Genomic DNA, 14,474 nt, shown 5'->3' on the forward strand with positions numbered 1-14,474 from the left:
CTGTGCTAGAAGAGTGCTAAAGCAATATGAATATGTTTGAATGGAACCTGTCCTGCAGTGCCATCTAATGAGCAATGTTTACCCAGAAAAGAATGCATAACAATGCAATTTGGCATCCATACCACCTATTGGTTTCGGAATTCAAAAAAGCTCGAATGGTAAAGAGCTGCAAATGAATTCTATGTCATTTTTGTGTCCCATTTGCTACATTTCTACCGTCCCATCCCTTTTTCAAGTTACTGATAGCTAGATAAATAGATAGATGGATAAAGGCGCTCAAATGCCTGTCCATTGTGGATTCATTTGTAGCGTACTGCAGGGAATCATGTTGGACATTTGCTTCACTCTGACTCCTTTCATCCTCCCAACTCATATTTACACAGGCCCAAAATACCAGAATTGACATTTTTGCGGCCGACATCTGGTCAGAGGCGGCAGCGTGGCTTCCGCTGGGGCAACCGTCTGCATGCATACAACAGTCTTCTCATATTACCAGAGCAGGGTGCACGAAGCGTTTCGACATCATCCATTCAAATAACCCTTTCGATAATCGCAAATTCCTCCGAGCAAATGTATAGAACCAAACGCATTAGCAACTCCAAACAAAGCCTCCCATGACACTGTGATAAGTATTGAAGCCTGAAAGGCGTGCTCCACACCGCTCTTTTGAGAAATCCCAAAATTCTTCATTCGAGCCACACCCGTACAGACAGACGGATGGACAAAGTGAGAGCGAGAAATGCAGCAACGACGACGGCGATATTATGCTGGGTTTCACATTTTCTCATCCATCTTTCTCATCACCTTTCTTTGAGTTTGTGCCCATTCCGTTTCAATAGAATCCAATACAGTTGCCAAGACCACCTACGGAAGTCTAAAATGTCGAAAAGTACAAACGGTACGATGCAAAGAGAGAAAATGTTTGATAATGAAATTATTTTTACTACATGTTTCAGGTAATCATTTCTAAATCTATTGCTATACCTTAGCATTGCTCAAAAGTGGTGATATTTTCTAAAGACTATGTTATAGATGAAAGTACGCACAGTGTGACATGGAAACTTCAACATAAACTATCCAAAAGTGTACAAAATGTATTTCTACTATAATTGTAATTTGTGTTATACAAATATATATTATATATATATATATATATATATATGTATATGGTTCTAAAAAGTCTTTTTTATGTGATATGCATACAAAAGAGCTGAGACGGACGGTTTCACTGTAGATACAATAGCTGTGAAAGGTATCCAAATTTGAAAGACTCCTACTAATTGTGAATGTAATCATGCTTTCTGCAGTATACACTTAGGCTACTCCACTTGAATGCTGCTGCTGCTGCTGCTTCTTCTGTAGTGTGACAAAAAAGTACTTTGACCTCCCACGAGAGAAAGATGCTCAAGACGTTGGAGAGTTTTTCACAGTTTACAGTTTTATTGATTGATTGTTTCTGTTTGTTTGCAAATGCAAGTTGAAATCCTTCCACTTTTAATTTCAAATATTTATGGAGAGAATTGTAACTGCCGAATATTATAAAAGATCATGTGTTTAGAATGCATTTTACAGATGCTATCTGTAAATACTATTTAAGATACGGTTTTTACAAAAAAATCATGTATGTATAAAATTGAAAACTTGCTGTGCAGCGACTATTCTGAAGCTATTTTGGGCTTTGGAACATACATTTTTTTCAATATATCAAAACTGTTTTGAATAATGTACTAAAGTCTCTATTGTACAAATAAAACATGTCACTATTGCTAATCTGGCTCTTTGCATTATACTGCACTAAAATGTTTTTTTTCTACCTGCTCTGCTCATTTGTAAATGTGCTTATTTTTACTTTGGTGAAATCCAAAAGTCACTTAGTGGCTGATCAGATGCTTCCTTCCCGGCTGGCCTGCCTACACGGCGTGGCGTGGCGTGGGACAAACTTTGAATACAAAACTCCAGCTACAAACATACAATACAAAGCAAAAATGTGTGAATGTACGTATTATTTCCTCAAGTGTAGATCTGCTGCACTATTCTCTGGTATTTTTCAGATGTCCCTTTGTGGAGTCCAACAATGGACAATAGACACAAGCACACAAAGTAGCCAGCCTCCTTTGTTCCCCTTCTTACACGTGCGATTGTTGACTAAATGTTACTTTTGTTCCCTGATGAAACCCACGTCTTGCATGAATTTGTGTGCAGACTGACCGTCCGTCCGCCCGCCTGCCCGCCCCCAAACGGTCGCTCAATATCGCTCAGCTTGACCTGATCAATGACAATATGAAAGCCTATGCCCATGACCCGCATTCAGCTGCTGGGTGGGGCGCTTGACTGTTTGTCTGAGTTCCTGTCCTACAGTCACCCCTCCAGCACACAAACAGAGCCCATAGATTGCCCACTACGCATGAACTGACTGTAATACTGGCCTCGGGTACGTACGTATGCCACTCAATGAAACGTTCGGCGTATGCTACGTTGCTACGACCGCTGGAGGGAGAGGGAGCTTAGAAAAGCACGATTGGCAAGTCAGCTCCCCGTCAAACTTTTCACATTCTAACAATGAAACCCAAGTCAATGTGGTTTGTGAGTTTGTTTTCTTTTGTTTTTCTTTCAAGAGTTCAGTCATTGCTGAGTGTAACATTTGTGCCCTGCGGAGCGTGCCTGCATGCGTGCGTGCGTGTAGGATCTTTGCAAAAGTACTGCCAAGTTTACCTTCAGTAAATACTTGTGGTCGCTCTGTCACAAAAACAATAGTCGTCAACAACAACGGCTGCGCTTCAAACGTTACGGAAGAGAGATACCGTCGAAAAGTCACCTGCCAAAAAAGAAACAAGTTCGAAGCCAGTGCGCAACTCAGCGTGTATACAAAGCAGACAAATCGGTTTTTAACCGTTGGCTGGAAATATACAATGACTTGCAGACAAGACACTGTTTCACAAATAGGATGCTGCGTAAGTTCACAGCTCGGGAGGGAAGGCCCTTCAGAGATTTCTTAACAGGTTCACCTGCAAACAATGCTTGCCCCAGGATGTCATTTCAAAAATGGCCTTTTGCAAGCCCTGCGAGTTTTCTCTGGGCACAGCAGCCAGTTTGCCGTCATCCTGTTGAGAGAGTCAAGCAGATCGAGCGCACAGAAAGTCAACAACGGAGATGTTTTAATCCTGTCAAAACAATGACAATCAATCTCTCCAGATGCGTGGACTGCAGGTGAGTCCGGGACATTGCAGCTGTCCCATAATGAACAAGCAATAAATCAATGAATATGAGTGCAAGCCAAGACCACCATCAATCAATCAACACTTGTTCCTCCTAATACATTACGGGCCTACCTAATCTATTGGGTGTGGATCCAAACGGCCACAATGCTGTTTGAACAGAACAATGCTGTCAAGCTGCTTATTGGGAGGGAATGCCACTCAAACCAGCTTTAGCAGCATTTCAAGCTGACTAAGTGCATGACGAAGAAGGTGTGTGCCGAGCGAGGGGCGTGTCCAAAAGGTGTCCCTTGTCACCACTTAGAAAACCGGTCTGACAGTGTTGATCGCGTTACTTGAGGGGAAAAGGAGAAGAGCAGTTGTAAAATTGACAACAGATGCGGACGGACGGACGACTGCACGAGCTCAAAGTCCAAAGTGCCAACTCTTGGCGCTCGTGTGCCTTTTATCTTGACATCCGTCTTCTGCGAACTTTTGTTTTTGTTTTGCAGCTCGGCTACGAAGACGGTCGCGTGTGACTCAATCAGTCTGCTGTCCCCGTTTGGGCGGGCAGACAGCCGGCAGGCAGGCAGCCACGCAGGCAGGCGGGCAGCCGGCAGGCAGCTACGCAGGCAGGCTGCTGACATTTGGAATAACGCAGACGCCGGTCGACTCGCTCGCTGGGTCGCTCGCCCACTCAGTCCAGCAGCATGCCGGTGCGACAGAAAGGTAAATGCCGATGTACAGTGCTTCGTTGCTTCGTGATGCCTGCAGCAGTAATGGACCGCGAGTTGAAATCAGCTCTAGTTTACCTGTGAACTCGTTAAGTGTGCTGGCTGTGAAGTTTCACTTGCAAGTGTTGCTCGCTGATTGTTTACTAGACGACGTGGATTGTTTTCGTTTTGTTTGGCTCCGTGCTCACGTGCACTTGAACTTTATTTGACTGTTGGACTTGAATCAGCTCACCTTTTTGGAGGCGCCTCAAATGTTATTTTTCCGGGCTTTTCTTGCACCTACCTGCCTGTAAGGGCAATTTGCGTTTCTTTCTTTTTTTTTTTTTTTTAATTGTATGTGCCAGCAGCATTCAGGAGCTCTCTTGAAAATTGCAAGTTAATGTTAAAATGCATGGTCGAAGATCACCACGTATCGATCGCACTGGCCTAGACAGGCTATTTATTTGCATCAGCTACATTGGACATCATTGGAATGGGGCAATGGTTTACAAGATAAGTTGGAAAAGAAATCAAGTATAAATAATAAATCCACTTGATTTTGGTCACAATGTCTAATTTTGCGGACCAACTGCAGTACCGTTTGCAGCCTCTAGAGGGCCGCGGACCACCGCTTGACAATGGCTGGTTTAAACCATGAATGAGTGAATGAATAATAATAGTATGCTACTTGGGCCTACGTAGCCTACAAGCAATATAACCAAGGTTATAGATGCAGTAAGATAAAAACAAAAAAAGGGAGGTAAGAGCCAGACAATGTAAAAGAACAACAGCGGTAATGAGCAAAATAAGTCAATCCAATTCTTGTCTAAAATACAAATATGAAAAATAATGTCTTGCCTATCTTTCTTGATGATGTGAATGTTGCACTACTTCTAAGAAAATGAGCCCATGCTTTGCTCATCTGAAACATATGGACCTCATATGACACTGGCTTCCTTCCTAAAATGAATAGTAGCGTGTTGTTTATTTCATTTGTCTGTCTTTTATTCAGATGCTCAACGAGCCCTTGAGCTTCTCCAGCAGTACAAGGCCAAATTAGATCAGAGGCAGCAGAGCCAGCTAAAACAGGGCCCTGTTGAGGAAGATCACCAACTGCAACAGTCCCTGGACAGAGTCATCAATGTGTTCCAAAGCCAGCTCTTTAGTGCCCTGCTTGGTAAGAATCTGGAGTGATTTATTTTTTTTATTTTTTTTGGGCTGGTGAGATTGACCGCAAATTGGCCCGGCCCGTTCACACAAATCTAGTCCTCAAAAGTGCTTGTGACCTTAGCCCTGCTGGCAACTGACAGCAAGTGGCAACATGCCAAAAAGCAAAACTATATCAGATGGAGATGTACTTGACATTCCTTGTGTTGAACTTGGATGAATCTTTTCTTGTTTTCCTGCAGACATTCAGGAGTACTATGAGTTAACTGTCCACGCTGACAGCCAAAGTTCAAGCAAGCTGATGGATGACACCGTGGGGCCGGTGCTGGAGCCGGTGCCGGAGCTGGTGCCGGAGCCGGAGCCAGAGCCCACCTCCAGTCAGCTCTCCGGCCCGGCTTCGGCGGAACCGCGCCGGCCAAAATGCATATCCCCCAAACCCAAGTCAATCAAGTCTCCTGCTCCTCCAATCCCATCCGTGACAGCCGCAAAACAAGCGCGTCCCCTTCATCGCCGCCTCCTATTGCTCAGTCACAAGCGTCCAAGGTCAAGTCCCGAGCCCCACCTCCTCCAATCCAGGATGCGGACATTTTCCAGCCCTCGTCCCCGTCTGTCGTGTCATCCTGCACAGAGCCTCCGTCAATAACGCCAAATGATCAAAAGACACCTCTCGATGGCGTTTTAGGATGCTCGCCCGCTTCTCCAAATGAGCTAGTGACTGTCTCAAGTCTGGTCTTGGGAACCATCCAAGGCTTAGACAAAGTCGTCCGAGCTAGCGCTACTCCTGTCGCCAGCCCGGCTCCCGACACCGTTCCAGACGCTAGCGGCTTGGCTTTGATTCCTCCGGCCAATGAGGATGGAGGCTCAGGCCTAAACACTCCAATATCAAGTCCTATGACTCCTAGCAACGGAAAAGCTCCGTTTGGTAGCCACAGTCCCAGCGCTCCCTCAGCGCCACCGAGCAGAGGACCCCTGAAGAGGTACCCAAGCACTTGAACTTGTTTATTGTTTGATAACATTTTGATTCATGTGTTCAACATTTTCTTTTTTTTTTTTGTTGTTTTTGTTCCCTTCCTACACTCACTCACTCACTCACTCACTCACTCACTCACTCACTCACTCACTCACTCACTCAGCAGCCCCGGGCCACCAACAGTCACGGCCTCTCCCACCAGCCCCGGCCACAGAGGGGTCAAGGTAAGACAGAGTTTGGATTGCACTTTTGCTGTTCATGGAAAGCCATTGGTGCGCTCTTGCTCTTTGGTTTGGGTCCCGCCGTGGACAATGTCAATTGTAGTTTGTTGTGGCTAGATGCATCCTGACTACACTTGAGGCTTTTATTTATTTATTCTTTCTTGAGCGGCCCGCTACCAGATGTTATAGAGTATGATCTTGAGGTTCTGAGTGATCGTAACCCCTGAATCCCCCCACCACCACCACCACCACCACCACCACCACCACACACACACACAAGTAGACTACAAGGATTAAGTATTGCATTGCTCAAGTTAATTCTTCAAGTACCTTTACATTAGGATAATGGATTAAAAACACAGGGTGTGTCCAGCAGAGGCCAGACAGCTGGACAATATTGAATGTGCATGATTCCGTTCCTCGATGCAACATTGAATAATGATATTATTCTGTCTTATTGTCCTCTCTATGATCCTATTGTATGTCGTCACTGTGTTGTTGCTGCTGGCTTTCTGTGCTCCAAGAGAGCAAGAGTCTCTCCTAACAAGCTTAGTATATATAGGCTGCTTATAGACTTTAGTGAGGTGGAGCTATTTTAGGACACACAAATAGAAAGAGAGAGGGAGAGAGAGAGGGATAAAGAAAATAATGAGAGTGGGATTCACTAAGGCCAATCCTTGGACACATCTTCTAAACTGCTGGTGCAGACTTGCATTGTCACTGGGAAAAGGAGAAGTCATGGGAAAGTTTGCGAATTAGCTTGAAGATTTTTGAGGACATTTGCAGCAGAGCAGGATTATCTGTCTGTCTGTCTGTCTGACTGTCTCCATCTATCTATCTATCCATCTATGTCCTCCAATCAATCTGTCGCTAGAGCACTTGCGAAGTCACTTGATGTCGGGATGAGCTTTCCTGTTGTAGGGCTGACAGCTATTGGGCTACCACGAGTGCTCCATGTCAAGATGGACCATCAAAAGTCGACATCTCCACTCAATGTAACGTACCTTCCTGTAGTATGATAGAAGCTATTTGTTGGCAATCTTTTTGAAAGCGCTACTGACTTTTTGCCCGCTACAAAAATGATCGGTAATATTCTGCCATTGCTGACAGCTTTGTCTTGTACAATTAAGAGGCCTGACAGTGGAGCAAGGTTATTTTATCACTAAAATTGGTGTGCGGGCGACCATTGGCGCTCAGTAACGCTGTGGCTGTACCTGCATATATGTGGCCTGTACCCGGCCGGCGACCTATTCAGGGTGCTTGCGGTCCGCCTTTGGCTATCAGCTGTGTTGAAAATGGATGGATGTATGGATGAAAGTGAATCCAAATAAGAATGACCAAACAAACAAGTTTTGTTTCCAAACAAAACATAAAAACGTCTTCGGAGGCTGTGATATCCAACTTTAGCCACACAGTGGCAATGTATCACAAAACAGCCACAGGGTTTGGGCCAGTATATAACTTCATTTTTTTTTTTTTTTTTTTCTAATGTTCATCAGGCTGTTAAGATAAACGGGGTGAGCTAAACATTAAGATAAAACACTCGTGCATTTCACGAGAGCTGATGATGCTATCATGTTTGAAACTCTATATTGTATTGTGCTGGATGAGGAATTGGAGCTTTTCAAATATTCCATCCTTTCAACGGACTCTCACACTGACAACTGCACGCAGGCACAAACAGTGCATAGTTATTTCCGTGCTGGCTGACCTACAAATGTTAACATGTAGTGCATGCCTGGGAGGCATATGAGGTTGCATTCTCTCTCAGTTTCTCTGCCCCTTTTTTTTTTTTTTTTTTTCAAACATGTCCATTTGACTCGTTCCTCAATCTTGGTCTTGGCTCTTTCCTAATTGTAATATTGTCACTGTATTTAAGACTAACAAAATCTGATCATTCTTGTGGCAATCTACTGTGACTATTGGACTCATGACTGCACAATGTAAATGCAATTCTCAAATTCTGCAGCCTGCGTAAAATCATGCTTTCGCAAGCAATAACAGCTACTTTAGTCAGCACAGAGAGTGTTGTTGTTTTTTTTTTGGTCTATATGACCGTACAAGACAAAACAAGGCTATACAAGTAGCTAGCAGAGACCAAGGAAACGACGTCATGGGAACATGAAAGAGATGAGCGCAATCTATTCTTCCTACTCGCCGCTGTGCAGGTCTGATTCTTTCTGTCACTCGTTGATCTTGCTGTTAAAAGGCGGGCCATGAGAGGCAGTGGAGCAAACAGCGAGGGGGTGGGGGGAGAAAGGGAAAACCGAGCGAGAGAGCGAGAGAAGGGGATAGCGATAGAATAGAATAACTGAGGCAATGTTCAGCTAGTGAGAGGAGAGGAGATGGATGGATGGATGGATGGATGGATGGATAGATGGCTGGCTGGGACAGCTGCTACAAAGAAGAGGGACACACACACACACATGCACACAGATGCTGAGAAAAACACACACGTGCTGACATCTTTTTCTACACGCAAGTGGCTTGGACATGTTTGACTTTGCTTCCTAACAATCTATGAGGATTATGCTGATCAATATGATGGTGAAGATGAAAGCCATGAACAGCAAGAGGGAGGAGAGGATGCTGGCCTGCCAAAGCTGAGGACCACAACCAGGCGCTGGGGAGGGGGTGGAGGATTGGAGGATGGAGCATGGTTAAATAAGTCATGCCTGTGTGCGTGCGTGTGTGACGGTGTGCATGGTTAAATGTATGAGTGAAGGTGAGGGTGCCCCCCCCCCCAACCCCCTCCCCAGCGCAGGAACAGCTAGCTAACGTTAGCCACATGTTGTGCCACTGCAAAGTAGCTTGCACCAACAACACCATATCTCTGATGTTTGGATGCAAGGTAGGTTGAAAGTTTGTGTGGAACGATGTGAAGGTGCACGTGGTTGAGCTTAACTTACTGAAATGAAAGTTTGTCACTTTAGCAATAGATGGATTGTTTTGGACTCATTTGAAAACCATCTGGAATGGAGTCATGATCACAATGTTTTTTGTTTTGCAAAATCTGTACTTTGAATCTTTCTGCATAAATGAGAGTCTAAGACGGCAAGAAGAGTCCGGCCGGCTGTGATCGATTCATTGACCCGGACGAAGAAGAATATTCACAATTTGCTCCCGAGAGTGCCTTTTCGATCAAAACAGTACATTCGAGCCGGCACCAGACACAAAGCGATGACGAGAGATTCCATTGATACCGCGAAAGTAGTATCGATCCGGAATGTACCCGTAGTTTGTTTTCACAATGGCGGTTTGATGTTGACATGGTAATTGTTTGCAAAAGTCCATCGGAACATAACAGTCCATCACCCTGTGTGCATTTGTACAGAAGTGTATCTGAAAGCATTACCATAAATGAATCTGGCTCCATCTGTTGGATGACTGTGAAAGATGGGGATTCAGTGTGGAGCAAGAGGTTGAGGAGCAAAAAAGGAAAGGAAGCAGCCACAAAGGCACATTTGCGCGCGTGTCCCTTACGGCAGAGGATTGGCTGCTTTGGCTTTCGGATCTTACCAAGCGTGACTAACGCTGCTTCCTCCTCTTGCACACATACAAAGTAACGAGGGACTGCCGTGCTTTATCTGCTGACAATCTCGCCACATTGCTCGTGGATTGACAAGACCGGGACAGCCTCCTGACATTCCTACGTATAGTTGTTCACACTGGGGTCGATCCACAGGCACCACTGTTTTGCTTGGCCTAAAATACATAAATGAGAGCAAAAAAACAACATATGTTGTGTTAGTCCCAACCTTTCATCATGAATTGATTTGGAGGTTGCACCCGAGCGTGCTCTTATCTCCAGCGGTAGAATTTGTGAAGAGATACATGGCCTTTCTATTCAAAGTGCTGAAGATGCACGTTATGTAAGTGTTCCAGCCCGGAAAAAGAACAGTTGAAATAAATCATTAAACATCCCTCCAAAGTCATTTTGGGGAGTCCTTTTTACGCACCGGCTCTCGTGGATCCTTGCGTTTGTTTTCGTATCTTGTGTCCATGCTAACTGAATCGGATAGAAATGTATATACAGTACTGAAAATATTTTCCACTCTTTTTTTTGTATGGAATACGACAATTTAGGAGGTTAAAATAGTGTCTTGCCGATTGTTTGTGACTGTCTGACTTTGGCGCTTGATATGAATGTATCTTCAAATGTCGGCCAATCTCCAGGAACTAAATCTACAAATGTATACAACAAATGGACATGGTATTTCTTCCGGCAAAATGAGCCGGGCGGGCCAGCAAATACTCGTGTTTTCCTTTCGATTTCCTCTTTTTGCACCAGAACTATTGAATTGTATCTCTGCTCTGCCGCTTGTCTCTAATAGAGCTCGTTTCTATTTCTGCTTCTTGTCATGCTTCCTTGCCACATCTGCTCCTCATCACTCTTTCCCCCTTATCCTAATCTGTTTTTCTTTCTTTTACTCCCTTATCTGCTCGCCACCCAAATCCTCCTCTTTCTCTAGAAGTATCGATACCCGGGAGAGGAAGGGGCGTCGCAAGGCCCGGCAAAATTCCACCGACATAGCTGCTGCCATCAGCACCCGAGCAAAGGGCCGAGTGATGCCAGGACTCTGGGGAGGCTAGGGATGGATCAGGGCACCTGGAGAAGAGAGAGGAGGCACAGTGGAGATTTGGAAACCAGAGACACGGGAAACTCGCTCACCAGGACCGGCTCTCTCGGTCGCCGCGGCCATCTGCGTGGGGCCGAGCTGGTTCAGGTGGCCGAGCGACAGCTCTCTCAGATTCAGCACGTCCACGGATATGTCACTCACGCGCACATCACACCCGCTCAGGTAACAAAGTTGTTGTCTTCCCCCCCCCCCTCCCTCCTCTCTCTCTCTCTCTCTCTCTCTCTCTCTCTCTCTCTCTCTCTCTCGCCAGTAGTTTAGGTTGCCTTGAAAAGTATCAACTTTTATGGGACCTGTCAATCACCAGCCAATGTGTTTGTTTTGGAATTGGTCAACAGCTTGTTGCATATTGAGTTACTTTTGAGTGCAGCGCATTTTCAGTAGTGTATTGACCTGACTTGCTGTATGCATCCGTCCATCCATCCATCCATCCATCCATCCAATGATTATTTGTTGCATCCCAGAGACTGGCCCATTTTTTTGTGCTGTTGCTTCCTAGCTCCCTCCCTCCCTCCCTCCCTCCCTCCCTCCTCACTCACTCCATTCATGTCTTGTATTGTTGGCTTGGCACTGTGTATGTTGGTCGATCTGGCGTGCTCGTGTGTGACAGATGGATCTGCCATCTTGTTCTCCACATGTCCACGTTGCCATCTCGCTGCTGTTTTTGTCCGTGTCAGAAGAATAGCCTCCTTTTCGAACATGTGACATGCGTGCGTGCGTGCGTGCGTGCGTGCGTGCGTGCGTGCGTGCGTGCGTGCGTGTGTGTGTGTGTTATTGGCCAACGAGAAAATAAAGAAGGCTTGTGCAATGCAGGAAAATAGTTGATCTACTTTTGTGAATAGAATTGTCCTGGCCCGGTTGCGGAAGCGTCAGGAGCGACAGCACGGTGGCTGTACACCATGCCGTCCGTCCATCCATCCATCCATCCATCCATCATTGCCAGCCACTTTTAGGAGCTCTACCACCACGGTGGCCGTACACCGAGCCATCATCGCCAGCCACTTTTAGTGGCACCTAGATGCGTCAAAAGCCAATTGAACATAATGTTTCCCCATCACTAATAGCCACCTGGTAATATTTTTTTCCTGTCCTTGTTTGGTGAAGCAGCATTTGGTTGTAGTATTCCTTTTAAAACAGTTGGAGGCAGCAGCGGTCCTTGAGCTAACCTCTGATGAGCATGCGGAAATGCTCAAACCTCCATCCTCGCCACATGCCAATTGAGCTAGCGCCAGTTAGAGGACTTCCACTTCTAGATGGAAGCATTCATTTTCTTCCTGATACTCCCACAGGGTGTCAATGGAATGGACACGCTGCGGTTTGACTTGCAAAGAAATGTTTCACACTTGTAACAATGTTGGTTGGCAGCCTGTTTGCAATAGCACCAAAGTGATTGGGTTTCATTTAGTTAAAATAATGATGCATCTTGTCGGCAGCCTGTTTGCAAACGGGATTTGGTTTCCTTTAGTTCAAGTCATGATGCATCTCGTTGTCTCCAATTTGTAATGGATAGGTCTACTAAGCCACCACCATTGTCAATTTTGAAGGGAAAAATTGAAGCCACTATCTTCTCTCCAAAATCAATCAATCAATCAATCAATCAATCAATCTCCTATAGAGTATAAGCACCTACCTACATATCTATCTATCCATCCTTTTAGGAGTGGGAGTGGCAGCGTGCTAGCTCTTCCCTCCCTCACCACAATTGATCAGAGGACTAATGGAAGAGCTGGGGATGAGCCAAAATGGTTAGGAACCAATAGCCAAAGAGCAGAGCAGAGTCTCCCCATCTGGCTGCTGTCTGGAATACTGTGCGCTACCTTTCAGCTTACATTTATCTCCTTATGTTAAAGTATCGTTTCAAAAAGACATGCATACGTTCCCGGCCGAAACGAAGGACCCGATCGGTTTCGAGCAATCCAACTCAATGACATGGCATCTAAAGTCATTTGTATTCTGATGGCTGCAAGAGTTTTAGGAACTCTGTTAAAAGCTGCCTTGTAGGCTTGATAATCCATAACTAGCCATTACCAACCTTAAGAGGATAAAGATATAAATCATGCATGATGTGTGCTTTTATTTAATTGGTCATGAAATATGAATAGAGCTGGCATTCGCTCGCTCGTCAAATGTCAGCGGGGGGGTGAGAACCACGTGAGGGAGGGAGGGCAGGTGCTTATCTTTCTTGTACTCGACCAGACGCTTGTGTACTTGAGCACCTTCTGGCAATGTTTTTCCAATCATATTCACATTCCAATTGCCTCAACCCCGATGGCAAAAATACAGTTGCTTTGGCTTGGTTCCGTGGCCTTGCTATGATCTTTCTAACCTTCTCTTCCCATTATAGACACACACCCACGTCTGTGCATTTTTTTTTCTTGGTGAAACATCATTTGGAACAAAAGCATACATTTCAATACATTTGCAGTAGCAGGTGTATTTGGGGAGCCAGAAAGCTGTTGCCATAGATACCGTTCCCAAGGAAACACAGGAAGAAGCTGTAACTGGGGTCCTGCTCCACCTGTGCTTAGTCCTCGGGGATGATACAAAAGCCGTTGATGTCTTTGGCCAATTCTTCTCTGAGGATTATGTCGTTAGAATACGCTCAATTGTGCTAGGAAGCTCTGATAAGAATTGCTGCACGTGGATCAAAGTTTCATCATCATTTTGACAAGACTCGCTGTTCACCATAGTCAGTGTCCACCACCAAGAAGCCATGCAGGAGTCTGCTCTGCTCTCTGTCTGTCTGTCTGTCTGCCTGTTTGTCTGCCTGTCTGCCTGCCTGTCTGTCTGCCTGGCCGCCTGCCTGTCTGCGCGCACGCATGCTTGTGACTGCGTTCATGTGAGAGAACGTTAGTGCGTGGGAGAGCTGTGTGCTGCAGTATGTGCAAAAAGCCTGAGGAGAGTCAGTCAGCTTCTTCACCAAATCAAGCCAGTGGAATGATGAAATGTGCAGACTTGCTGCTGTGAAAAGATCTGCTTACTTTCTGCTTGTTGAGATGAGGAGGTATCCCGCAAATGACCTCAGCCAGTAACGGGCATCATTGGATGTGCCACTGCAGTCGTGCTTGGATTGAGAATAGAATTTGTCATCAGTGGTTGTTTGGCGTTTAAAGGTGTGGCTTCAACCAGCATAGTATCTGAGGAAGGGAGTGAGGTGTCAAATTGCAGCTTCCAAAGGGTCTACAAAACAATTTATCAGGCTGGAGCGAGCGAGAGAGCGAGAGGAGAGAGGAAGAGAAGAGAGTAGGTGGGTTGGAGGCGAGGTAGCAAAAGAGAGAGAAGGAGAGAGCCAAGAATCAACTGTGAGACGTCAAGAGAGTGACTTGGAGTGAGATGAGAGATGTCGGAACCCCAAACGACTTCCAGCGTGATGATGCAAAGCGTCCATCCTCCCACTTGAGATGCCTGCATGCTTCCACCTGCTTCCTTGCATCTGTCTGTCCGTCCGTCAGCCGCTCGTACGGCGGGAGCCCGGCGCAAGGCAGATTGAGCGTCTCCTTGGAAGAGGAAGTGGAGAACTTGTTTTGGAGGAAGATAAAAGAAGAAACTAGCGAGTCCCTTTCAGCCATCGC

General features: G+C 45.6%; 1 protein-coding gene across 2 annotated transcripts in view; it reads left to right on the plus strand.

Moving 5' to 3' along the window:
* The first annotated feature begins 3,399 nt into the window (after nt 1-3,399).
* Nucleotides 3,400-14,474, plus strand: part of LOC147047714 (disks large homolog 4-like) — a 29,351-nt gene continuing 18,276 nt past the window's right edge. Inside the window, exons 1-4 of one of the 2 annotated variants that reach the window (XM_085928492.1) lie at nt 3,400-3,923; nt 4,920-5,084; nt 5,317-6,051; nt 6,211-6,268. In XM_085928492.1, the coding sequence (XP_085784618.1) occupies nt 5,495-6,051; nt 6,211-6,268 (615 nt within the window). In that variant the 5' untranslated portion in view covers nt 3,400-3,923; nt 4,920-5,084; nt 5,317-5,494. Of the gene's footprint in view, nt 3,924-4,919; nt 5,085-5,316; nt 6,052-6,207; nt 6,269-14,474 lie in introns of both variants that reach the window. The other variant, XM_085928491.1, reaches the window with a different exon arrangement.

The sequence above is a fragment of the Syngnathus leptorhynchus genome, chromosome 13 (assembly GCF_054491065.1).
Source record: "Syngnathus leptorhynchus isolate UIUO chromosome 13, UIUO_Slep, whole genome shotgun sequence".
Lineage (NCBI taxonomy): Eukaryota > Metazoa > Chordata > Actinopteri > Syngnathiformes > Syngnathidae > Syngnathus > Syngnathus leptorhynchus.